At 34.7% G+C, this 26,100-nt stretch overlaps 1 protein-coding gene across 1 annotated transcript in view; it reads left to right on the top strand.

The window, feature by feature from the left end:
* Positions 1 to 22,168, top strand: part of LOC140629206 (leucine-rich repeat-containing protein 37B-like) — a 135,018-nt gene extending 112,850 nt beyond the window's left edge. The window contains exons 13-14 of the mRNA XM_072818791.1: positions 18,343 to 18,390; positions 19,940 to 22,168. Of these exons, the coding sequence (XP_072674892.1) occupies positions 18,343 to 18,390; positions 19,940 to 19,943 (52 nt within the window). The 3' untranslated portion in view covers positions 19,944 to 22,168. The remainder of the gene's footprint in view (positions 1 to 18,342; positions 18,391 to 19,939) is intronic.
* The last annotated feature ends 3,932 nt before the right edge of the window (positions 22,169 to 26,100 follow it).

A 26,100-nucleotide genomic window follows, 5' to 3' on the forward strand; every position in this document is an offset into this window, starting at 1 on the left:
ATTTCAGGGAGTTTTAGAGTCCACTGTGAAGCATGGACATGTATGTAGGGCCCCAGTCCAGTTCTAGAAGTTTATTTCTATATTTTTTTTAAGTAGTAGTAGTTATGCAGCAAAAGCAGGTGTTTTACTTTAAAAATGTTAATGTCGTTTAATTTCTCCGTTATGAGACTTACAGTTCTGAGGGAAGTGGGGATTGAGAAGTCTGAAGTAGTTGAATTAGTAGCAAAAATTTTTAAAGGAGCACTAATTTAAGAATTATACAGAAGTCAATGAAGTGCTTCTTAAAGTCATAAGAGTCTCCACAGATGAGGGTAGTATATGGGCACACAGGCATACAAGAAATAAGTTGACAAGATTTTATATCCAGTCTTTTTGAATTAACATAAAAAGGAGGAAAATTCTTGATCAACTTCAGGAGTTAAAATAATTTACGTGCCTTAATTTTTTGGATGGTTTATATTGAAGTAATTTTTATTGTGAAATTCTACCAACATGTCTGTTTTCCATCGTCTTCTGAACTATTTCAAGCATTGCTTTTTCACGTTAGAACTTCAGTTGAGGGACGTCTGGGTGGCTTAGAGATTTGAGCATCTGCCTTCAGCTCAGGGAATGATCCCGGAGTTCCGGGATCGAGTACCGTGTTCAGCACCTTGCATGGTGGCTGCTGCTTCTCCTGTCTCTGCCTCACTCTCTCTATCATGAATAAGTAAATAAAATCTTAAAAAAAAAATTCAGTTCACCTGAAATTTAATTTTGTGTTTGCGAAGAATGGCTTTAACTAAGTTTTTTTTGTTTTGTTTTTTGTTTGTTTGTTTAATTGCTGTTTTGTAAACTGTGGCCCATGGGCCAAAGCTGGCCAACCATTTTTTTTTTTTAATACTTTTGGAACACTGACACATCCATTTGTTTACTTGTTGGTGTCTACTTTTGTGCTACTCTGTCAGAGTTTAGTAGTTGTGACAGAGACTCAAAGCTTTATATATTACTGTCTGTCCCTTTACAGAAAAAGTTTGCCAGCCCCTGCAATAGGACATTCTTTCCTCACTGAGTGGAGAATGTAATGCTTATCCTATGTAGTTTCCGTATGTTCGTCTTTGTTTTTGTGTTTTCTAGGCTATTTGTCTAGTTCTGTACATAAAACAATGTTTTCATTGCTTTAGCTCTAAAATAAGACAGTGTACAATAGGTAAAATTGCTCCCCTTATGCCTCATACCAAGTTGTTTTTCACCTTACTTATTCTTGGCCCTTAGATTCTCCATATTAATTTCATGATCAGTGTATTAAATATCATGAAATATCTTTTTTGGGGTTTGATAGTAATTACTTAGAATATACAGATTATTTTGGGAAGAATTATCTTTACAATATTGAAGCTTCCCATCCATGAACATAGTATATCCTGATTATGTCTTTTAATATGATTTTATAACTGTTTCCTTCAGAGTGTATTTAAGAGAGATTAGTCCTTGGTTTTGCTTTCTTGTGCTTAGTTTTAGAAATAGGGCAAGCCTGGCTGGTTCTTTAAGCAATGTAGGATGTAGTCTCTCCTCTATTTCCTGAAAGAGGTTATATAGAATTGGTATTATTTCTTTGTTAAATAGAATGCAGCATTGCATTGGCATTTTCTTTGTGAGGAGGTTGTAATGAAAATAAGAAAATGAGAACATAGTTTACTTGCTTACGTCTTAACATTTCTGTCACTTTATTTCTTCTTGTAGGTCTAAGTTTGTATCATTTTTCTTAGGTCTGAAGAACATCCTTGAACATTTTATAGTGTGGCTTGTTGGTGATGGATTCTATTACTAGTTATTAGCTTGAAAATGTTTTTATTTTGAATTTTGAACTGTATATATGATTTTGGTTTTTAGCACCTTTGTATTCTTGTTTCTGTTGTTTTTAGTTAGATATTTGAAGTTGTACTTTGTTCTCTTGTATGTAGTAATGTGCCTCTTTTTATGGCTGAGTTGTAAAAAACTTTTTAAAGGTCTTATTTATCTGACAGAGAGCAGAGCAAGGATTTACATTTTAAAACATATTGTTAATGAAATCTTCTGCAGCCTTTTGTTTCTAGTTCGTTTCACTTAGCATAATGCATTTAAGGTTCATCCTGGTTGTTGCATGTATTACTAGTTTACCCCTTTTTGTCTGTTGAGTAGTATTCCATTGCATATATGTACCAAAATTTGTCCATTTACCATTTGGTAGACATTTGGGTTGTTTCCAGGTTCTGGCTCTTAGCAATAAAGCGGCTATGAATATTGGCTGATAGGTCATTGTGTGATTATAGATTTTTATTTTTCCTGGGGTCCATACAGGAGTGAAACTATTGGGTCATATGGTAAAAATATTTTTAACTTTATAAAATACTGCTAATTTTCTTTCCAAGTGGCTATTTCCTTCTGTTTTCTTATCAGCAATTTAAGATTATTCTCATTATTGTACATTCATATCTGCTCTTGGGTGTTATTAGTAGTTTAAAACTTAACTATTCCAGTACATGTATATTAGATATCTCATTGTAATTTTAATTGCATTTCTCTGATGACTAATGATGTAGAGTGTCTTGTGTATTTATTAGCTTTATGTATAATTTTTTTGGTGAAGCATCTCTTAAAATCTTGCTTATTTTTTATACAGATTTATCAAAGTAAAATTGGCATGCAATAAATCTTATATAGTTAAGTAGTATATGTTTTGATAAGTTTTGATATGTATTTACACCTGTCACTACAATCAAATTAATAGACATGCTAAAACATGGATGATCCTTGAAAACATTATACTCAGTAAAAGAAGATAATCACAAAAGGTTATGCATGGTGCAAATGTATACAAAATGTCTTAATAGGCAAATCTGTAGAGACAGAATGTACATTAGTGTTACTAAGGGACTGGGAGAGGGAGAAGGGGAGTGGAAGTGGAAGTGTGGTTTCTTTTGGGGGATGATAAAATGTTCTGGAATTAGAGCTTGTGATGGCTGAGTAGTTGTGTAAATATTCTAAAGAACTACTGTGTTGTTTTTTAAAAGGAAAATTTATGGTAAGTAAATCTGTTTTTTAAAAAGAGGGAAGGACACCTGGGTATCTCCATCAGTTAAGTGTCCAACTCTTGATTTTTGGCTCAGGTCATGATCTCAGGGTACTGGGATTCAGCCCTGCGTCCAGCTCTGCACTCAGTGGGGAATCTGCTTGGGATTCTCTCACTTCCTCTCCCTCTGCCCCAACCCCCACTCATATTCTCTCTTTCTCTCTCTCTCTCCAAATAAATAGTTTTAAATGAAGAAACCCACTAGTTATGATCCATTAACGGACTGTTTAAATAGCATTACTTATAATTGCAAAAGCATGGAAACTAACTCAATGTCCATCAGTAGAAGAATGTTTAAAAAATGAAAAACTTGAATGAAAAATTGAATGAGAAAGTAAAGAAGCTATTAAAATAATCAAGCAGAGAAATTTGTATCAATAGGATGAATCTCAATCCTAACTTGAGCCAAAAAAAAAAAAAAAAAAGATTGCAGAGGAATCTATAATAGGTATAATACAGAATTAAAGTTTAAAGTATATAGAGGGCAGCCCAGGTGGCTCAGCAGTTTAGTGCCACCTTCAGCCCAGGGCGTGATCCTGGAGACCCGGGATCGAGTTCCACGTCAGGCTCCCTGCATGGAGCCTGCTTCTCCCTCTGCCTGTGTCTCTGCCTCTCTCTCTCTTTCTCTCTCTGTCTCTGTCTCTCATGAATAAATAAATCTTTAAAAATATATATAGAGATAATATTATGATTTAGTAAAAATATGAAAAAATAATGGGATTATAAACATTAGCTTCCAGAGAATAATTGGTTGTGGAGATAACTTGTGATACGTACTTGTAGCAGGGAAGAACAAAAGAGCATTACTAAGGAAGAATGCATAAAGTGCTTTAACTATATTTGTTAATGTGTTATTTCTTAAGCCATGTGATAGGTATACAGAAATTTTATTTTTTATTTTTATTTTTTTGAAATTTTATTTTTAAAATATTTTAAATAATTTTTATAAGGAAATATAAAAGATAAAGCAAATGAAGATGGAACCATAGAACCTGGAAAGGATAAGTAAGCTAAAATTTTTTTTTAATTATAAAAGAATAACAATGTCAAATGTAGAATTGAGAAAAGAATGCTGAGGGAGAACTGATTTGCATAAATGAAGTTATAAATAACTTCTTTTAAAGTTATGTTTTCCTTTGGGAAACCAAGCAAAAATATAGAGCAAGATGACCTGGAAGCAATTTCACTAACATATATTTTGCAAAGTGGTACTACTCTTAGAAGTCAAATCAATGCCTTCTAGGAGATTTTAGTCAAATAGTCTCAGAGGAGAAAAATATAAGGATGTTGGATAATAGGAACATGAGATCTTTCTTACATGGCATAGGAGCTCAGTTATAAGATAATCAGAAGGTACCCAGACAAACAGATTACACATGTGAAACAAGAGGATACTTGGGTGGTTTCTGGGTGTTTGATATCAGAGCCCACTCTAGTATCAGGGAATACTAAAAATTTGATCCCTGTTCACAAATAGAAAAGGAATTTATTCAAACTATACCATCAAGCCTTTTGCCCCTTTATAAAGAAAGGACTTTGTAGAAGCTGTGAGTTCAGAGGGCTAGGGTTATTTAAAAAGCACTACCCACAGAGATAAATGAAGAAAACAGGAATTCCAAGAGACTTCCAGAAACCCAGACCTGCAGAACATGGACAGGGATTATACAAATTCTGTACAGGTTCTTTAATTTAGTGATATTCTCTATGTTGGATCAAATGATACCTCCCTCAAAAATATGTTCAAGTCCTAATCCTGGGTATTTGTGAATGTGACCCTATTGGAAATAAAGACTGTGCAGATGTAACCGAAGTTAAGATCATACTGATCGGGACGCCTGAGTGGCTCAGCGGTTGAGCGTCTATCTGCCTTTGGCTCAGGGCGTGATCCCGGAGTCCCAGGATCGAATCCCACATCGGGCTCTCTGCATGGAGCCTGCTTCTCCCTCTGCCTATGTCTCTGCTGTTCTCTGTTTGTCTCTCATTAATAAATAAGTAAATCTTAAAAAAAAAATCATACTGATTTAGGGTGGACCCTAATCCAGTGACAGAGTGTCCTTATATAGAGAAAGGAGAAGGAAATTTAGATTTAGGGAAGAAAGGAATAAAACAAAATCCTAAGACGTGTTTCTATAGTAGTGAATAGCCAATTTATGACAAATACCCTAAAGGAGTCTCATTTGTTTTTATGTGGAATCCTCAAGATTCCTTAGAGTGACTTTTCTAAGTATTTGACCTTACTCTCAAAAGCAGTTATCATTGCTTTAAAAAAATAATAAGCAGGAATAGTAATAGCAAAGCAACAGCTAAACTAACATTTATCATCTTCTAGTTATCTCATTTGTTTCTTTTGATAACAATTATTCTTCTTTCATAGATGAGGAACTGAGGTCACTGTTAAGTTGACTTACTAAAAATAAAATCAGCATCTCAAAAAAGACATCACCATCTCCCAAAAGAGTAAGAACAACAGAAATTCAGGCATTAAATAGTACTGGTTAACAACTGTCTGAGATTCTAAGCTTAAGAGATGTTTGAGAATGGAAGGGTGAATGCAGACATTTTAATTATATGGTCTGGAGTTAAACTCATGCAACAAGTATCTTGTAGCTGCTATAGAAATAAAGATGTGGGGATCCCTGGGTGGCGCAGCGGTTTGGCGCTTGCCTTTGGCCCAGGGCGTGATCCTGGAGACCCGGGATCGAATCCCACATCGGGCTCCCGGTGCATGGAGCCTGCTTCTCCCTCTGCCTGTGTCTCTGCCTCTCTCTCTCTCTGTAACTATCATAAATAAATAAAAACTTAAAAAATAAAAAAATAAAAAATAAAAAAATAAAAGAAATAAAGATGTGATTTCTCAATCGTCATTCTATAAAGATGACACTTTATTACAGTTTGCTAGTTTTATTCTCACATTTAAAAACTACAGGTAGTTTTTTTTTTTTATTTTAACTTATATAGCATGCATTTTTGTTCTCTACCAATGAAGATCTATCTGGAACAATATATACAACTCACTGAATCTTCTTCAGGTTAAAGAAGCTTTAAAACTATCTGCCATCATGAGACTTCTAAGAGTATACATGGAACCAATTTATATTAAAAAATAGATATTTGGAGTGCTTGGGTGGCTCAGTCAGTTAAGCATCTGCCTTTGACTCAGGTCATGATCCCAGAGTCCTGGGATTGAGTCCCACATCTTTTTTGCCATCTGTATATCTTTTTTGATGAAGTATCTGTTCACATCTTTTGCACTTTTTGCACTTTTGCACAGATGGCCATAGGGCAACTTAAAATGCTACAAAACTCATTTGTTGTTAAGGAGATTTGGCTGTTTTTCTTGAATAATCATTCCCTGAACTGCTGCAAGCCTTTGGTTAATTTCTAGCATTCTGAAAAAGTTTAATAGTTTCTGTTAATGCTGTCATTTTTTTTATGAAAGAGGATTTTCAGAGGTCTTGAGGTTATCAGTGATGTCCACCTTCCTTTTTGTGAACAATGACACAAAATTTATAAGTTAGTGCTGTAAGATCTGGAAATATTCCATGCCTGTGGAATAGGACAAGATCTCAATTAATTTACCAAGGAAGGTAATAGGCTTGCTACACTTGTATAAATGAAATCTTTCCACAATGTTACACTCATTGATAAAGTATCAAAATTTATCAAGATGTCTCAGAGTGAAGTTCAACCATGGAGGTATGGTATCTTTTGAATTTCTTTCAATTCAACGGAATCTTACAGAGAAGTCTCTGCTTCTGATCCTTGATAGGCCTAAGATACAAATAGGAAGAAAGACGGAATCTATGGGGTCAGAAAAAAAAGACATAAAAAAACCCCTAAGCATGTCTAGAAAAGAACTGTGGCTACTGGACTAATGACCTGACTGAAATAAATTACATAAGCCAAGCAACTTTTTGAGAGAATTGTATATTTTAGTTTACTAAGCACATAACAGTTTTCCAAAATGATTGTACCAATTTGCACTGTCACAAATAGTGTATCAGTTGAGATGATTAATCAATCAATCAAATAGTGTATTAATCTGGGGCACTTGGGTGGCTCAGAGGTTGAGTGTCTGCCTTCAGCCCAAGTTGTGATCCTGGGGTCCTAGGATTGAGTACTGCATCAGGCTCCCCACAGGGAGCCTTCTTCTCACTCTGTCTATGTCTCTGTCTCTCTGTGTGTCTCTCATGAATAAATAAATAAAATCTTTAAAATAGTGTATTAATCTTGCAGCAGTTATAGTAGTAGTTTAATTGGCATTTCCTTGGTATCTAATGAAGCTGAACATATTTATGTTTTCTGGCCATTTAGGTTTCTTTTTTGATGAAGTGTCCATGATTTTTTATTGTTTTGGTTGTTTGACATGTGGTAGAGTGTCAGGTGCACAAATCTTAAGTGTACAGTTCAGAACATTTTTTATTGTTTTTGGCATTTATATATACATCTAGATCAAGATATAGAACATTCTCAGCATCCCATAAGTTCCTGTTTCATTCCCAATTATTACCACTTATCTTCCCAGAGATAACTACAATGTTCTCATTATTATCGGCATCAATGAGGTTTATTCCAAATTTTTTTTTATTGTGGTAAACTATACATAATATAAAATTTATCATCTTACCCATTTTAAGCATGCACTTTAGTGGCATTAAATACATTTATAATGTTCTCCAACTATCACCACCACCATCCCTCTTCAAAACTCTTTTCCTCTTGTAAAACTGAAATGCTATACCCATTGAACAATAACTTATTTCCCCCTTCCTCCAGCTCCTGGCAACTGTCATTCTATATTCTGTCTCTGATTCTGACTACTATATATGTATATACTGCTGTATATAGTGTGTATACTATCTACCTCACATAAGTGGAATCATATGGTATTTGTATTTATGTGACTGGCTTATTTCACTTAATGTCCTCCAGGTTCATCCATGTTGTGGCATATTGCAGAATTTCCTTTTTAAGGCTGAATAATATTCTATTGTATGTATAAACCACATTTTGCCTGTTCATTCATTGGTTGATGGACACTTCAGTTGCTTCCGTGTTTTAACTATTGTACATATCGCTGCTGTGAACATGGGTATACAAATAACTCTTCAAGACCCTGCTCTCGATTCTTTTCAGTATAAATGCAGAAGTAGAATTTCTGAATTAGATGGAAATTCTATTTTTAATTTTTTGAGGAACTGCCGTACTGTTTTCCACAGTGGCTGTACCATTTTACATTTCTACCAACAGTGTACAAGAGTTCTGATTTCTCCACCTTTCACCAACACTTGTTATTTTCTTTTTTTTTCTTTGTTTTTTGATAGTTGTCCTTTTAATAGATGTGAGGTGGTATTTTCATTATAGTTTTGACTTGCATTTCCCTAGTTCCTAGTGGTTCCTGATACTGAGCATCCTTTCATGTACTTATTGGGCATTTATATACCTTCTCTGGAGAAATATCTATTCAAGTCCTTTGCCCATTTTTGAATCAGGTTGTTTGTCCTTTTGTTGTTGTATTTCAGAAGTTCTCTTTACATTCTGAATTTTAATTCCTTATTAGATTAGTGATTTGCAAATATTCTATTTTATGGGTTGCTTTTTTATTCTGTGGGTAGTGTCTTTTGTTGCACAAATTTTATATTTTTCATAAAGTCTGATTTATATATCTTTTGTTGTATGTGCCTTTGGTTGTCATATATGAGAAATCATTGCCGAATCAAATGTCATGAAGTTTTTGCCCTGTTTCTTCTAAGTTTTATATTTTAGGTCTTAGATTTAGATCTTTAATCCCTTTTCAGTTAATTTTTATATATGGTTAGGTAAGGTCCAGTTTCATTCTTTCACATGTGATATCCAATTTTCCCAGCACCATTTGTTGAAATGGCTGTGCTTTCCCCATTGAGTGGTCTTGCTACCCTTGTAAAAGTCGTTTGACCAAAGTTACCTAATTTGTTAGTATATAAGTCTTTATTATAATTTGTTGTCACACTGTGTATTTCTGTGGTTATCTTTTGTATTGTTTTCCATTTCTTGTTTTGATTTTTGAGTCTTCTTTTTAAAATCAGGAAGTGTGAGTCCCCAGCTTTGTTCTCCTTTTTCAAGATTGTTTTGACTATTTGAAGTCCCTTGAGATTCCATGTAAATTTTAGGATGAGTTTTTCTATTTCTTCCAAAACATCATTGGGATTTTGATAGGGATTGCACTGAATCTGTAGATCACTTTGGGTGGTATTGACATCTTAACACAGTATTAAGTCTTCTAATCCATGAGCATGAGATGTGTTTTCATTCATTTGTATTTTCTTTAATTTCAGCATTGTTGTGTAATGTTCATTGTACAAATCTTTAATCTTCTCAGTTAATTTCTAAATGTTTTATTATTTTTGATGCTATTATAAATGAAATTGTTTTCATACTTTTTAGATTATTCATTTTTAGTGTATAGATGTATCTAACTTTTGTGTGTTGATTTGTATCCTATTTCTTGGCTGAATTCTTTTATTCTAAATTTTTTTGTGGCATCTGTAAGGTTTTCTACATAAAAGATCACATCATCTGTGAACAGAGATAATTTTATGTATTTTCCAGTTGGGATATCTTTTTTTTTCTTAAATGCTCTGATTAACATCAATTCATTTTACCTCATTTTGAACTTCATTTACAAGTATGTGCTATTTTGTGTCTAGTGTCTTTTACATAAAATAACACATGCTGTCATTGAAGACTTTGCTGGATAGTTCTAAAGTTATCACGTGGAAGACCCTTTTTATTTTGTTTTAATTTTCTACTTCTATTATATGGGATCAGAGAACACTATTTATATTGTTTCTACTTTATGGAACATATTGAAGTATTCTTTGAGACATAATATTTGGTCAATGTTTGTGAATGTCTCATGTACACTTGGAAAGGAAAGTATTTGTTGTGGGAGCTTAAAAATCTAGATACTGGCATAGCTTTGTTTAGTTTATGACTTCTTAAAGAAATTTTTTGTACATTTGTCTTATACTGAGTTTTGGTATATTGAGGTCTTCTGTTTAGTTTCTTTCTTGCATTTTTATTTCTCCTGGACTCATGTTATCAAAGTAGTTGCCATGTTATTTGGTGTGTAGATATTAATAACTAGTATATTTTGCATGTGGTCTTTAGGTCATAAAATGTTTTTTAGTATGTAATGTTTTGGGGGCTCAGCTCTACCATGTCTAATATCAGAACTAAAACACCTACTTATTTTTTTCATTTGCCTTGAAGACCTTTGTACCCTATATTTTTACTTTTTGAATCGCTTTATTTTATTTTATTTTTTATTTTTATTTTTATTTTTTTTTAAGATTTTATTTATTTATTCATGAGAGACACAGAGAGAGAGAGAGGCAGAGACACAGGCTGAGGGAGGAGCAGGCTCCATGCAGGGAGCCCGATGCGGGACTCGATCCTGGGTCTTCAGGATCATGCCCCGGTCGAAGGCTGCACTAAACCGCTGAGCCACCGGGGCTGCCCTGAATCGCTTTATTTTAGATGAGTTTCAGCAATATATTGAAGAGTTGAATTTTACTGAGTTAATTTGAAAGTATCTTAAAGATAGTTAAATCTTTATGTGTAATCTCTATACTAACACATTATATATTGTGCATATTATGTTTTCTTTATATATAGTATATTTTTATTGTCCCCCGTTTTATATTTTCTTTGGTATTTGAAAGGTTTATATTTTTGTTCTAGTGGTTATTTTATGCTATTATTTATAATGTCCTTAATTCAGTTATCTTCTTGGCGCTCACTTAGAATTTCATTGTTTTGTTTGTCAGTTTAAATAAAATAACTTGAGCACCTGGGTGGCTCAGTGGTTGAGCATCTGCCTTTGGCTCAGGTCATGAGCTGATCCCAGGGTCATGGGATCGAATCCTACATAGGTCTCCCCACAGGGAGCCTGCATCTCCCTCTGCCTATATCTCTATCTCTAATGAATAAATAAATACAATCTTAAAAAAAACAAAAAAAAACTTGATTCCTACTCTCCTAATAACTTTCTTTGTATGTTACCGCTGAGCAGTCTGATACCAGTTTGATTTTGCTTCCTTTGTAAATGACCTCAGAAGATTTTTTTTTTTACCTTTGTAACTGAAGCAAATGAGAGTTCATCCACCCAATGAGCAGCAAGCGAATAAAATTTGATACTGAGTTTCTACAGTGAAGAAAGATAGGCTGTTTATTGGTGTGGTGCCACCCAGGAGAACAGGGAGCTAATGTTCAAAGGTTTTGAATCCCCGATGACTAATAAGCAGAGGTTTTTAAAGGCTGAAAATTCAGGATAATGTTCTCAGGATTTTGAACCATGGTGATTGATTAGGTATTAAGTCCTATAGTATTTATTTTCTTGATCATCTTTTTCCTCCTGGCATCTCCCTATGGGGTTTTGATGTGATGGCTATACTAAGGTTGTCATTCTGCTTTAGGGAACTGTTCATTCTACTTTAGGGGACTAGAACTTCAAAATACTCTCTGCGTATTGCCTTAGTAATATATTTTTGGAGTACAAAGGCAGAAGTTCTATATCCTGTAACTATTACTAAGCTACAAACTGTTATTTTTTTTCTGGTAAACCTTGCACATTTTTGTTTGTTATCTTTGGAAGAACAGCATCCCACAGATTTTTCAGGGGACAATTTTCTGTTCTTTCCTAAGGCAATTTTATGGGTTTCTTTAACAGTGACAAGGGCTATGTGACTCTCATCAAAAGTATTTAGGAGCCATATGTTGAAATTGTGAGGTATGTGGGGGTTTGCAGTTTTACCTTTATTTATTTATTTTTAATAAATTAATTTTTTATTGGTGTTCAATTTACCAACATACAGAATAACACCCAGTGCTCAACCTGTCAAGTGCCCCCCCCCAGTGCCCGTCCCCCATTCAATCCCATCCCCCGCCCTCCTCCCCTCCCACCACCCCTAGTTCGTTTCCCAGAGTTAGGAGTCTTTATGTTCTGTCTCCCTTTCTGATATTTCCCACACATTTCTTCTCCCTTCCCTTATATTCCCTTTCACTATTATTTATATTCCCCAAATGAATGAGAACATACACTGTTTGTCCTTCTCCGATTGACTTACTTCACTCAGCATAATACCCTCCAGTGCAGTTTTACCTTTAAAGTCCAATTATGTATTGGATACATCCTAGAATAGAGTATTTGTGTCAATTTCTGAGATCTTTCATAGGCCTTTTTAATATATACATTCATGTTTTTTTATTTCTGGTTATCTTTTTTTTATATTCAAGTTTTAAATATTAGCTCTACAATTTTATGTGTGTTGGATCCTCTTTCTCTTTCGTGTATATTAACAGTTTTTCCCTGATTCTTATTACAGTCTTCATTTTGTTCTTTTGCTATTTTCATCCTTTCATTCAGTGCCTCTTACTGTATTTTCATTCAATTCAATTTTCTCTTGAGTCATTTATAATTTATTCTTCATTTCTAAAATGGCTTTTGTCTCCTCAGTTTCTTTTATTAGACCAGATATCTCTCATTTCACATCTTCTAATGTGAAGATTTAGAGCCCATTTTTGTTCTGAATTACTGAATGTTTGATTTGAGGGTCTTTCCCTCAATACTTGTAAATACCATTTAACAATATATAATTCAGGCTGAGATAGTATTATAGTTATCTCTACCTTACAGTCTGTCTGTCTGCCTTCCTTCCCTTCTTCCTTGGAGAGTAGTGTTCATTGGCTGAAGAGTTTTGGTCTTATTTTCTGTTTCCTTTTATAAACCTATTTACAGTTGTTGCCATATCAGTTATGAAATTTAATTTTTCTTGAGCAGCAATAATAGTTCATAGTGAAAATGGTTAAAGGGTTTACAAGATTTCTTAGTTCAAAAGCTGTCCCTTCTGTTACTATAATGAAATATCTTGAATCTGTGGTGCATTTGTTTTGGAGAGTGACAGGGTTTGAATCCTCTAATTTTCTGCTTCTTTTTTATACTTGTAGGACCATTATTGTTTTCTTCTTTCTCTCTACCACCAAACATCCAAGAAGTACCACTTCTTTGTCTCCTCTAGAAGTGGTACTTCTCAAGACTGTCACTTCTGTTTCTTGTGATTACAAACCTCTTCTTTTTGACTCCACAGTAACCAGTGCTGGATCTAACAGGTCTTAAACCTATTTTAAGGATTTCCCACTTCCTGGTTCTTATTTTATCTGTACTTTGTCACTTTGTCTTCTCTTCTACATGATCTTTATTTATCTCTCTTTTTAAAGCATAGATTCTATGGATTATGCTAGTCTTTATCTCTTAGTTATGCTGTATATTTTGAGGGGTTTTTTTTTCACTTTATTTTTACAGATTAAGGTTATGTGGAGATATCAGATTTAAGTAGTGGTTCTTATTTTATTGGGAAACTGGGGTCTTCTATTTTTTTCAAAGATTTTATTTATTTATTCATGAGAGACACAGAAGGTAGAGACACAGGCAGAGGGAGAAACAGTCTCCATGCAGGGAGACTGATGTGGGACTTGATCCTGGGACTTCAGGATCATGCCCTAGGCTGAAGGCAGGCACTAAACTGCTGACCCACCCAGGCATCCCAATCAAAGGTATTTTGAAGTGCACATCTAATAACTCTAGTACCTGTATATCCTGTAGATCTGTTTCTTTTCTTTTAAATTTTATTGTGGTTTTGTCTCTGGATATGCCTAGTAATTGTGAATGGAATGTGAGACATTGGATGTAATGTTTGGAAGATCTGAATGATACTAACCTTCCCCAAGGTTTTTTGTTTTGCTTCTGATAGTAGGTAGCATATGGACAGTTAAACTCCATAAAACCTGAGATTGAGCTGATATATAGCTGGGTTTCATTCTTCTGTTACACTATCAGTATCCAACCTCAAAAATTTCCCCCCCAGTCTGTGATACTGTTAACAATTTTATTCAGCCTCCTAAGTGAGTATTGGCAATGACTTAAGAGAACTGATGCTGAAAGTTGAGCTTCTTTTTCTAGTTCTTTTTATTGAAAAAGCCTCATTTAAGATAATCTGCCATGTCCTCTCCACCAAGTTTTAAATTTTAATTATTGTGTATTTAATTTGTATAGATGTCTTTTGAATATTCTAGGTCATTTATTTTTAATTTTCTGTTCTGTGAAATGTTTACACTTTAAAAATTGTTTTCAATATATGTATATGATCTGTTTTTGACAATTCCAAGAAATGAAATCCTTATAAGTTCATTTTTGCTGGTTCTCTTTCACGGTGCCTTGTTTACTTATGTATTTAATAGTTTGTTCTACCAGATAACATTTGCGATTGCTGCAATCTCGCTTCTGGGGACACTACCAGTTATGTACCAGTTTATGTTTATTTACTTATTTATTTATTTTTGGATCCATTCTGGTGATAAGAATTTAGCATGTATATTTACTTGAGTTCCAAGGTTGTGGTTACAACACCTTGTGGTTTTATGTTTTCCCTGCTTTGCTCATTGCCAAGACAACTGTCCTTACAGTCCCTCAGGCCCAGGTTCCTGATGGCCTTCACATTGAGGGGGTGACCCTTTGAGTTCCCAGCTTCATAGGACGAGAGTCTCATGTGAGGCTCTTAGGTGGTGTTCATGTTTGTCTTCTAACCTTCATCCCAAATAAGGTCTGTAAGTTTTGGGTCAAAATGGTTGACCAGATATTCTTAAAAACAAAATCTCCTTGTGATTTTTCTGAGTTCCACTTTCACTTAGATTTTGAATTGATAACTTCTTACTATTCTCATGAACTAGGATGCTTTTAAGAAGGTATTTTTGTATATTACCGTGCATTTTTAGTTGTTTTCAGTGATAGTTGGTGTACATACTGTGGTTCTCAATATTGCCTGAAACAAACTTCTGCTTGATCATAAAATTTGTAAAGCCATTAATAAGAACTTCCTTTTTGGGGGTGCCACTTTGTTCCCACTACACTACCACACATATCCATACACTCACACTTTTCAAAGCTAACAGTTTCGGGGCAGCACTGATGGCTCAGCAGTTTAGCACCGCCTTCAGCCCAGGGCCTGATGCTGGAGACCCAGGATTGAGTCCCACCTCAGGCTCCCTCAATGGAGCCTGCTTCTCCCTCTGCCTGTGTCTCTGCCTCTCTCTCTGTGTGGTCTCTCGTGAATAAATAAATAAAATCTTTTTAAAAAAGAAAAAAAAGGAAACAGTTTTTTCTACTTTTTAAACTTTGCTTTTAGGCAAAAGGTTTGGAAATACATCTGGTATTGTCTGTTAAGTTGGAGTTTTACTTTTTCTTTTAAGATTTTATTTATTTATTCATGAGAGACACAGAGAGGCAGAGACACTGGCAGAGGAAGAAGCAGGCTCCATGCAAGGAGCCCGACATGAAACTTGATCCTGAATCCAGGGATCACGCCCTGAGCCAAAGGCAGATGCTCAGCCGCTGAGCCACCCAGGTGTCCTGGAGTTTTACTTTTTTGATGCAGGATTGTAATTGTTATTGCTAATATTTTTTAGGCTCTATGAAGCTCTTAAATAGTTTTCCAAAGGTCGAGGTGTATGTTACAATCAATTTATCTGAGATATTTCTGTAATTTCAAAAATTTACTTGTACTTAAGTTTTACTTTAATAGTGAAAAGTAAGTAAAGGCTTAACATGAAAAGCCGGAATAGTCCCCCTTTCTAATTTTGCACCCCTTACCTCTCCATTTCCTGGATGGTTAAAAATTTGGTAAATTGATGGAAAGTTTTTTATGAGTTTGTATACTTATATACGTAAATTTTCTTTTTTAAAAAAATATTTATTTGAGAGAGCAAGCACAAGCAGGAGGAGGGGCAGAGGGAGGGAGGGGGAGAGAGAGAGAGAGGGAGAGGAAATCTTAAGCAGACTCTCTGCAGAGCATGGAGCCCAACATAGGGCTTCATTCCAGGGTCCTGATATCATGACCTGAGTGGAAATCAAGAGTCAGATGCTCAATTGACTGAGCCACCTAGACGCCCCATGTTTATTTTCTAGATAGTTTCAGAATTTATTTTATCTTTCTTTAAAGAAGAATACCCCAAGGACAAGGACGTATTTTAAGATAATTTTTAAATAGCTTCCTTCTATCAAAGATTATGTAATCACTGTAGTTGACTTATTTTTTTTTAAGATTCTATTTTGTTCATTCATGGGAGAGGCAGAGAGAGAAGCAGGCTCATTGTAGGGAGCCTGAAGTGGGACTCAATCCTGGATCCCGAGATCACACCCTAAGCCAAAGGCAGACACTCAACCGTTGAGCCACCTAGGCACCCCCTATTAGTTGATTTAAAGAGATATTCTGTGGTAGAGTAATACATAACTTGAATATTCCTTTAGTATTTGGCTTTGTAAATAAATTCGAAAAGTGATAATCTCATAACATTCTTTTTTTTTTTTTACTTGCTTCTTTCTCACAAAGTAGCAAAATAAACAAAACCATCATTCTTTTCTAATCTTCAGAAATAATTTCTTGCTGGCCCTGGATGAGAGACTGTTTTCAAAGCCATCATATGGTATCTACAAAGCTAAAGTTTAGACCTTGCAGTTTAGACCTCTGTTGCAAGCGCTTCTAAATTACAGAAGAGAGCTTACACTTAATCTTTGGATAGTTGAGGACTTGAGAATGAAGCAGTTAGGGGGAAAAAGATCACTTATTAGAAGCATAAAACCTACTGACTGTATCTTGGCCAGTGTTCCCTTTTTTCCAGTAAGCTGTCTGCTATACAGAGGTGTATAACCCTAATGGCTTGTTGTATGCCATTAAAAGGTATTGTACACTCATAAAGGAATGACATTTTGATCAATGCTGTTAAAAGAATTACTGTCTTGACACAGAAAAGCTTTCCTGCTGCAAGTTTAAAAATATGCCTTTAAAAGCTTTTTATTGAATACCTTTGCATCCCTCAGAAATGTGCCATTTTGGCATGAGGTTACTCTGAAGTAGTCCACATTGTAACTTCAATGCAAAACCTCCTATTTACCTTTGGAAATAGCAAAGCCAACACAGGTATTTCCCTACCAAATGGAGCTTAAAGACATGGTAGCATCTTAAACCACTGTATCTTACCTAAAAATAGAATTTTTATAAAGAGAAAGCTGAAACTAAATTATTCCTTTTCATTTTGTGAGGCATTTTTTTTTCATGCTGTTTGTTTAAACTTTGTGGTTTTAATTTTCCTTTGAATTTAGAAATCATGTCTTTCATCCAGTTCAGATAGCTCTTTTCGTGATCATGGTATCTCCCCTGCCAGGTAAGTATAGATAGCTCTTTTCTAATCACCTGGGAATTGGTTCTCTTAAATGGTAATGTGTTGGATGTGAATTTCCACTGTTTCTTTTTCTTTTATTATATTTTTGATTAGGAGTTTATGAAAAACATGTTGTAATAGACACAGTCTTCCAAAGCTGACAGTTTCTTCTCACACAGTCTCCTCTAGGTTTTCTAATGTGTCATTGCTATAATTTTAGCCTTACTTCATATTTTGTAAATCTTCTGCTATTACCTAATTTCTGACTTTATCCTATATTATTCTGACTTGTGAATGGAGCATTTTAAAGTCCAAAACCCTGAAAGCCACACTTTTCTTAAATATGTCACTACAGAATGATTATTTGCTTGATAGATTTTAATTTTTGTACTCTTTGAATTTGACACTTTCAATCTTATAAACTTTTTACACATTTCAGGGTATGGGCATACTTTAGCACAGATAGCATCAATTTTTATATAACATGTTGACTTTGTCAAAATCTGTTTTACTTGTAAAAGCAGATGTTTTATTATTATCAATAGTTGTATTGGTTGTTTTTATGATTCACTACCCACTTACTGGCAGAAGATTCATATGTAATATTGATAACACTAAAACTCTTTGTATTTCTTATGTGCCATCATATTCTTGTTAAAGTACTTCCCAGGCTCAAAGAAGTTTGATAACTGGTCAAACAACAAGGAAGTTGTAAAATTGGGACTCTAGTATAGGCAGTGTGACTCCCAGCTTTTATCGGAATTATACTATTGTGTAATTCTTTTTTTTTAATTAATTTATTTATTCATGAGAGACAGAGACAGACAGACAGACACAGACAGAGGGAGAAGCAGGCTCCATGCAGGGAGCCTGACATGGGACTCGATCCGGGGTCCCCAGGATCACGCCCTGGGTTGAAGGCGACGCTAAACTGCTGAGCCACTGGGGATGCCCTTATTGTGCAATTCTAATCCTTCTTATAATCTATTTATTTGTTCTAGGTGGTATTATCCCCATTTTACAAGTGAAGAATCTGAAGCTCAGATAGGGTAAGTACTTTGCCCATTGACACAGAGTAAAGGAGTGACAGAGATGTCATTTGAAACAAGATCTGTTGACTTCAAAGTGTATTTTCCACTACATTTTTCTAGTTATTTTTCCTCAGCCTTCTCATCACACCTCTTAATTATCATTGTGTATTTAAAGATGGTTTTTATTAGAAATTTTGAAATAGGAATTCGTCTCATGATTTTCACTTATGATTTGGAGAGAAGCATATTGAAAATAGAGTACATAGCAGGAAACCTGACTTACTGTACTGTCTCTGATTCTGGCCATATGACATTGGACAAATTACCTTTTTTGGGTCTCATTTATAAAATGAGGGCATTGGACTAGATGATTTTAAAAGGTTTCCTTGAACTCTAAAATCTAATTTGACTCTATTTTGATTTAATGTTTACACTTGTTCTTTTTAGCACACATACAACTTTATCATCTATATTTCAGCCCATTAAGTATGATATTTTATTAAAGTTAGGGGGCAAGGAGCTCTGATTTTTATTCTTTACTTGCACTATTACATCTGAGGTTGAAATTCAATAATAGAAAGAAATTCCATATAAAGTAGTAATTAATCTTATTATAAAAGCACTCTTTCTTTTAAACTACTCAAGATTCTCATAGTTTTTACAGTTAGAAACAATAATTCTGGAAATCTAAATATTACAAAAGGAAATAAATTATTTTTAGTACAAAATGTTTCCACCAAAGGAGATAAGAATAGGTGACTGCTACCTTCAAAGCACTTATAAATTCTTAACTGTACAATAACACTATTAGCAACTATAATAGTAACATTTATCGAGAATTTTATGCTACTGTGTTGTACTAAGATTTTATATACATTACATCATTTAGTACTCATGAAAACCCTATGAGATAAGTGCTATTATCCCTATTTTACATACTAGGGAATAAAGAATTAAAGAGGTTAGGCAGTTTTCTTAAGGTTACATCATTGGTAAGAGGTATGTAGATCTAATGAATGCTACAGAGATTTTCCTCATATTTATAACATAGAATAATTGTAATAGGTTACCAATGTTTACCTCTATGAATATGATTTAAGCATGAAACCTTTTCAGAATGAATAAGTCTGATGATAAATGGCAGTTTTCACTTTCTCAGATTTGATCATTGCCAGTTACCTATTTTATTGATATAGTTATCAATAAAGCAAGTTTAAGTTTTTAACTTAAAGCAAGTTAAAGCATACATGCACATGCAAGTTGTGGCTGTAGATTAGGGTTTTCAATAATCCCAGTTTGCCCAGGCTTGGGTTTCTGGATCATGGAACTTTTGGTGCTATAACTAGGAACTTTACTAAAATATAAACAGGGGCTATATATATATATATATATAGTATGAGTATGTGTGTATAGGTAGATGTATATGTGTCTAAAGTAATGGTAGTAGTTAGGCTACAGGGACTTCAGATCTTGCAGAGCTTAAAACAGCTCTGAATTCAGCGCCTAGACTGATATTTGTCTGTTTTATTAGCAGAAAGCTTAGTCTCCTGTGTTTTCCCTGTTTCAGATAACCTTTTCTTGTCATCTAAGAAATTAATTTCTTTGTTGGAATCATTGCAAGTAAACTTGATAGCAGGAGTGCTGTTATTGAAGCAGCTTACACAGTGATTTGCTAAGTACAGCCTCTTCATAAAAGGTGAAGCAGAAGTCGATTTATCGATCACCACCAGGATTTCAGTAACCTGTTGAACTACCTGATTTTTTTCCCCCATTTTCATAAAGCCCACTATTATTTCTCTTTGTACAATTAAATTTAGTTGTTTCTTCGGAAACACTTTTTCACATGTATTTGCGCATGATATAAACATTTTTTGTGTATATTTGCTCTTCTATAGAATTGGAACTGTCTAAAAAACTTATGAGGTTAAGCCACACAAAATTGCCAAGATTTAACTTTTTGACCTATAGCAATGGCAATTTCATATAGCTCAACTAATAGTTAATTTAACTTTTGGTTATTTGGAAATATTAGGCTACTAATTTAGCTCTAAAGATTCCTTTGAAATCCTGTTTAATATTAGAAACTGACTTGAACTTTGGGCTGATTACTCTATGCTATTCATTTGCTAAAAATACATGTTAAAAGACATAACTTTTTTTGATAGATTTATTTATTTATTCATTCATTCATTCATTCATTCATGAGAGACACACAGAGAGAGAGAGAGAGAGAGAGAGGCAGAGACACAGAGACACGGGGAGAAGCAGGCTTCATGCAGGGAGTCTGATATGGGACTTGTTCCTTGTCTCCAGGATCACGCCCTAGGCTGAAGGTTGCGCTAAACCGCTGAACCACCCGGGCTACCCCAAGACATAACTTTTGAAATGTGGTAAAAATGAGCACTGCATAGCCACTAATATTTGATAGGCATAAAAATGTATCTTAACTGAAGGTTAAGATCAAATTTAACCATTTTTCTTTCTCAGAATTTTGACCCATTATATTAATTGTAAGCTATAGTAGCTTATGTAAATGTTCATCTTGGAAGAAGAATGCTTCTTTACTAGAGTCAGATTTAAAATTGTTGCTGTGGGGGATCCCTGGGTGGCTCAGCGGTTTAGCGCCTGCCTTTGGCCCAGGGATCGAGTCCCGTGTCGGACTCCCGGCATGGAGCCTGCTTCTCCCTCCTCCTGTGTCTCTGCCTCTCTCTCTCTAGGTCTATCATAAATAAATAAATAAATCTTTAAAAAAATAAAAACAAATTGTTTCTGTGTTATTAAAAGAAACAAATAGTAAACAGTAAGATTATTTTCTATACCTTAGGCAGTCAATCTGATGTGAGATTTGCCTTCTTTTTTTTCTTTACTTTTTTTTTAAGATTTTATTTATTGATTTTAGAAAGAGAGCTAGCAAGCAGGGTAGGGGCAGAGGGAGAAGGAGAAAGAGTGTCAAGTGGACTCTGAACTGAGCAGGGCTTGATCTTATGACCCAGAGATCACCATCTGAGACAAAACCAAGAGTCGGGCCGCTTAATCAGCAGTGCCACCACCCAGGCACCCTGAGGTCTGCCTTGTTAATAATTTAGGTAAATTTAGGAAGTAACTGAATGTTTTCAGAAGAAATGAAAGCAGTTACTACTTGTCTCAGCCTCATACTGCTAGCTATCAAAATTTTGATATTTTAATGGTATATATATAACACTGTACATGTGAATTTTTGGTATTGAAAGTATACTTTTTGTTTTTTTTGTCTCTTGCTCTTTTAATCCCACATTTGTGTAACACTTGGCTCATAAAAAGAGAAGAGAATCCTTTAAGGTTTCTAGTTGTAGATACAGTAGACTAAGCTGATGCTGAGAAATGATTCCACCTTATAAAAATAGCAAACTAATATAGAATTTTAAATAACTATAGCTTTAAGACTTTTGCATCTCTTAGACTTTTATATAAATCTTTACCAGTGTCTTGCAAAATTGGAATTCATCTTTGAGTCTCAGTCTTTTTCCCATCATGATCTTTCATAAGTACTTTCAGCAGTCTTAGTATATCTCTTGATTTGCATTTGCCATCAATAGCACATATTTTGAGAGTCCTGTACCACTGAAACATTGTACTCAATCTTAAATATTTTTCACAAACTACTTTGTGACTATTAAAGAGCAATGTGCCTGAATTGTGGTTTGGTAGATCTTTTTAATAGTGAAATATCCTGATTATCTGGACTGTCTTAAAAAATACATTTGTAGGTCTTTAGAAAAGAAATAATTGTCATTGTTAAAAGCTCTGTTATGAGATAATAGATCCAAATATAATAAAACATGTTCCATTGGTCTAACATGTCTAACTTGAGTCTCTCTCTAAATGGTTTAGCTTGAAAAGCTGAAAAATAAGTACGTGTGAAGCTGCGATGATCTTGATCAAATGGGAATTTGATAGTATTGCTTTTTTTGGAGACTGAATTCATGGGGCAGTTGACTAGAGGACATGATGTGTCTTTGATCACGAAGTTTCTTTGATCACAAAGATTCACATATTATAAGTGTACAGCTCAATGAATTTTTATAACTTAATGATACCTATGTAGCTAGCACCTTGATCAAGCAATAGAATTTAACCTGTACCCTGGAATCCTTATTAGTGCTAACGCCTAACTGAACACCAGGCTCTATCTACCTAGCTAAATTTTAGCTGAGTTTCAAATAGTTATCTAAATTTCAAAACTTATGAAGAGCAAGATTACTTAATATTTGCACAGATTGTCCAGATGGTTATATTATTTTTGTCTTTGACATACTGGCTGGGCATACTTATATTCAATTTAATTCTATAGAATTTTAAATGTCTGGAGTCTCCTTGGTTGTCTTTGTCATTGCTGAATAAGGACAATCTCTGAGTGTGATCTTGATTTTTCTGATTAACTACGTTGCTTGGACAGTCACTGACATTCAAAGCTGATTTGATTGGCCCCTTAAGTTTCTCTGTTTTGAGCTGCTGAGCTTACAAAACTCAATCATATGCAGAGAATTTGCCATTCAGATTGACAGTTCTGTCAGGTCAGGTGGTACGATTATCATGCATGCTGCAAATGCGTTGTTATTCCTTGTTTTTTGTTTTTTTTTTTCCCCTTGGAATCTAGGTGGAATCTTGGTATGTGAAGGTGAAAGGCTAGAACATCATCTGCTATCTCTGCTTAGCTTTAGTTTCTCTACTGAGTTGCCATTCATGTGTGCTGAGCTTTTCCAGTCACAGCCCCAAGCTCAGTTTTTCACTAATGTTTTGTCAAAGAAAGATCTGTCCTCTTTGGAAAGATTGAAATGAGTAATAGTCTTTCGACACTATTGGCAAGTGGCTTTCACGGTTCATGGCAGATCTAATGAACTACAGCTGTCTGCTTGGAAAATTCTGCTTTTGATTGTCTGAAAGGATCCCTGTAATATGGGCTTGAGTTTGTGGGTGCATTAAAACAACAACAACACAATCTTAACAAACTTACTGCAGTTGAAACTGCAACACTTTTTGCAGAAACCTGGCAAAAGGGACACCTGGGTGGCTCAGCGGTTGAATGCCTGCCTCTGGCCCAGGGCGTGATCCAGGAGTCCTGGGATTGAATCCCACATCGGGCTTCCTGCATGGAGCCTGCTTCTCCCTCTGCCTATGTCTCTGACTCTCTCTCTCTCTCTGTCTCTCATGAATAAATGAAATCTAGAAAAAAAAGAAAGAAACCTGGCAAAATGAGTAATATAAACTATTTGACAAAGGTAGTTTTTTTTATCAAGACCTGATTTTATGGTATGTTTGTTCTACAAAGTCAGTTGTTGATTCTTATTTAAGAGCAAGGAAACTACACTCTACAGTGTGGATTGTATATATCCATCTTCTTGGACCATCACGTTTATCTACATTATACAATTAGGTATACCATGATATGAGAAAAAAATTGTGTTGCATGGAAACATATGACAGAGTGTGATGAATTTGTGATTCAGTGGAATACACAGTTTATAAACATAGTTATACCCAAATGTAGGGGTGCAACCTCGGTTATTCCTATTATTTTTAAAGTGGAGATTGATCTCTTACAACTCTCACAGAGAAAAGTAACCAAACCATTTTGTCTAAACTCTTAATGAGGGATCCCTGGGTGGCGCAGCGGTTTGGCGCCTGCCTTTGGCCCAGGGCGCGATCCTGGAGACCCGGGATCGAATCCCACGTCGGGCTCCCGGTGCATGGAGCCTGCTTCTCCCTCTGCCTGTGTCTCTGCCTCTCTCTCTCTCTCTCTGTGACTATCATAAATAAATAAAAAAAAAATTAAACTCTTAATGAAGGAAGTGTTCTATCTCAAGGTGGATAACGGATCTACCATTATGGGCTAGGTTCATGGTATTTTATTAATTTAACTGAACAGCTTTAATGTATCAGTTTCAGGAAAGTATTTTCTTTGAAATGGCTTGATCACTTATCCAAAGAAGACATTGGGAATAATTTAGTTGATTATTTTCATATTACCTGCAAGTAAGCTCCAAGCAAAAACTGTCCAACATTCTAATTTGTAAGCATAACTATGTAGTGACTTCTGACAGCCAGTTTTTATGCTCTCTGGATGTTTGAATGGAGTACCATTGCTCTTGAGAAACAGGATTCAGGCAAAAGGAAATGCAGAGAGAGCATTCAGTAGCATTGTACAAATCAGTGGAGTCACTGTTGGCCATTGTAATAGTTCTAACTATAAAACAGAGCAGACGGAGGATGTCAACTAAATTTTCACATTCACATCACACCAAAAATTCTTTGAATTTACTATGAGAATCTTTATAGAAGAAGGCATGAATCTTGTGACACATGGAATGATATTTAGGGCATACAGAGAATCCTTGGCACACAATACAGACAGAATCAGGGTGATAATACATAAGCATTTGAAACAGGATCAGGATGGGAATGTCTCCTCTTTCCATATTTACTCCTTAGTAGAGAGAATTGGAAGTTAACATCACATTCATGTTCCATGTTACTTATAGTTTATGAAATAAGCTTATTAGATATGTTCTATGTGTATATTATTGGTAAGTAAACTAAAACACAAAAGAGGAAAGGAAAAGGGTGGGAAGTTGTGAGCTTTCCAATAACAGAATCTATAAAAAGCTAAATAAAGTAAAGAACAAGGAGGAAAGCAGTAGAAATTAAGGAAGGCTCTTCATTAAAATCACAAATTAGATAAGATTCTCCCTTCCCATTTAATTAGATCCTTCTCTCATTGTCTTCTCTTTGTGACCCAATTATTTTTTAGCAACTTTATTAAAATATAATCCACATACTCTATAGTTCACCCATTTAAAATGTCCAATGCAATGATTTTTTGTTAAACCCAAAGTTGTGCAACCATCACCACAATCAATTATAGAAAATGTTTGTTTCCCAAAAGGAAACCCAATAATCATTAGCAATCTCTCCCTATTCTCCCCCAATACTCCAGCCCTACAACCATCACTCTGCGTAATCCAAATTTTAAAAGTTGTTGATTTGAAATCCCCAGTATAATCAGAAACACATGACTATTGTCTTGTTGATAGAAGTCTTGTGAATTAAAAGGAATGACATAAAACTGTATTTTTAGGTATATATAATTATGTATAGTTTCTTAAACATTTTCAAAATTTTGTGGGTTTTTTTGTGTGTTTTTTCTTTGTTTTTTTGTTTGTTTGTTTGTTTGTTTGTTTATCATGGATATAGACCTGTTAAATATATCCCCCTTAACTTGGTCCTTAACTTGAAGATTCAGAATATTGATTTTGTCTGAGTCCTAGAGTTTTTGGACTAAGAGATTTTGACTCATTCTAATAGCACTCACAAGACACTAATATATAACTCAGAAAACAAGTATAATGTAAAATATATTCACCTAGGGGATTGGACACTGTCCCCTGAATAGTACATTCTCATAAATTACAGGGCAAGCCAAAATATTATCATAAATTGTCTTGTACATGTGGAATCCAAACAAGGAAATTAGTTACATGGTTCAAACATTGAGTAGTACCACTCTCTCATAGTCCGACTGGTAGGCAGAATGATGGCCCCCCAATGATATCAATGCTCTAAAACTTACCCATAAACTTTGACTTAAACTGTAATATACAACACCTCTTAGTATTTCTTTTCTTCTCAAATAGAATGCTTTAAGAAAAACCTGGAATTCTTTTTCTGTAATTAAAAAAAATTCCTGGGGAT

This window comes from Canis lupus (assembly GCF_048164855.1).
Source record: "Canis lupus baileyi chromosome 3 unlocalized genomic scaffold, mCanLup2.hap1 SUPER_3_unloc_1, whole genome shotgun sequence".
Classification (NCBI taxonomy): Eukaryota; Metazoa; Chordata; class Mammalia; order Carnivora; family Canidae; genus Canis; species Canis lupus.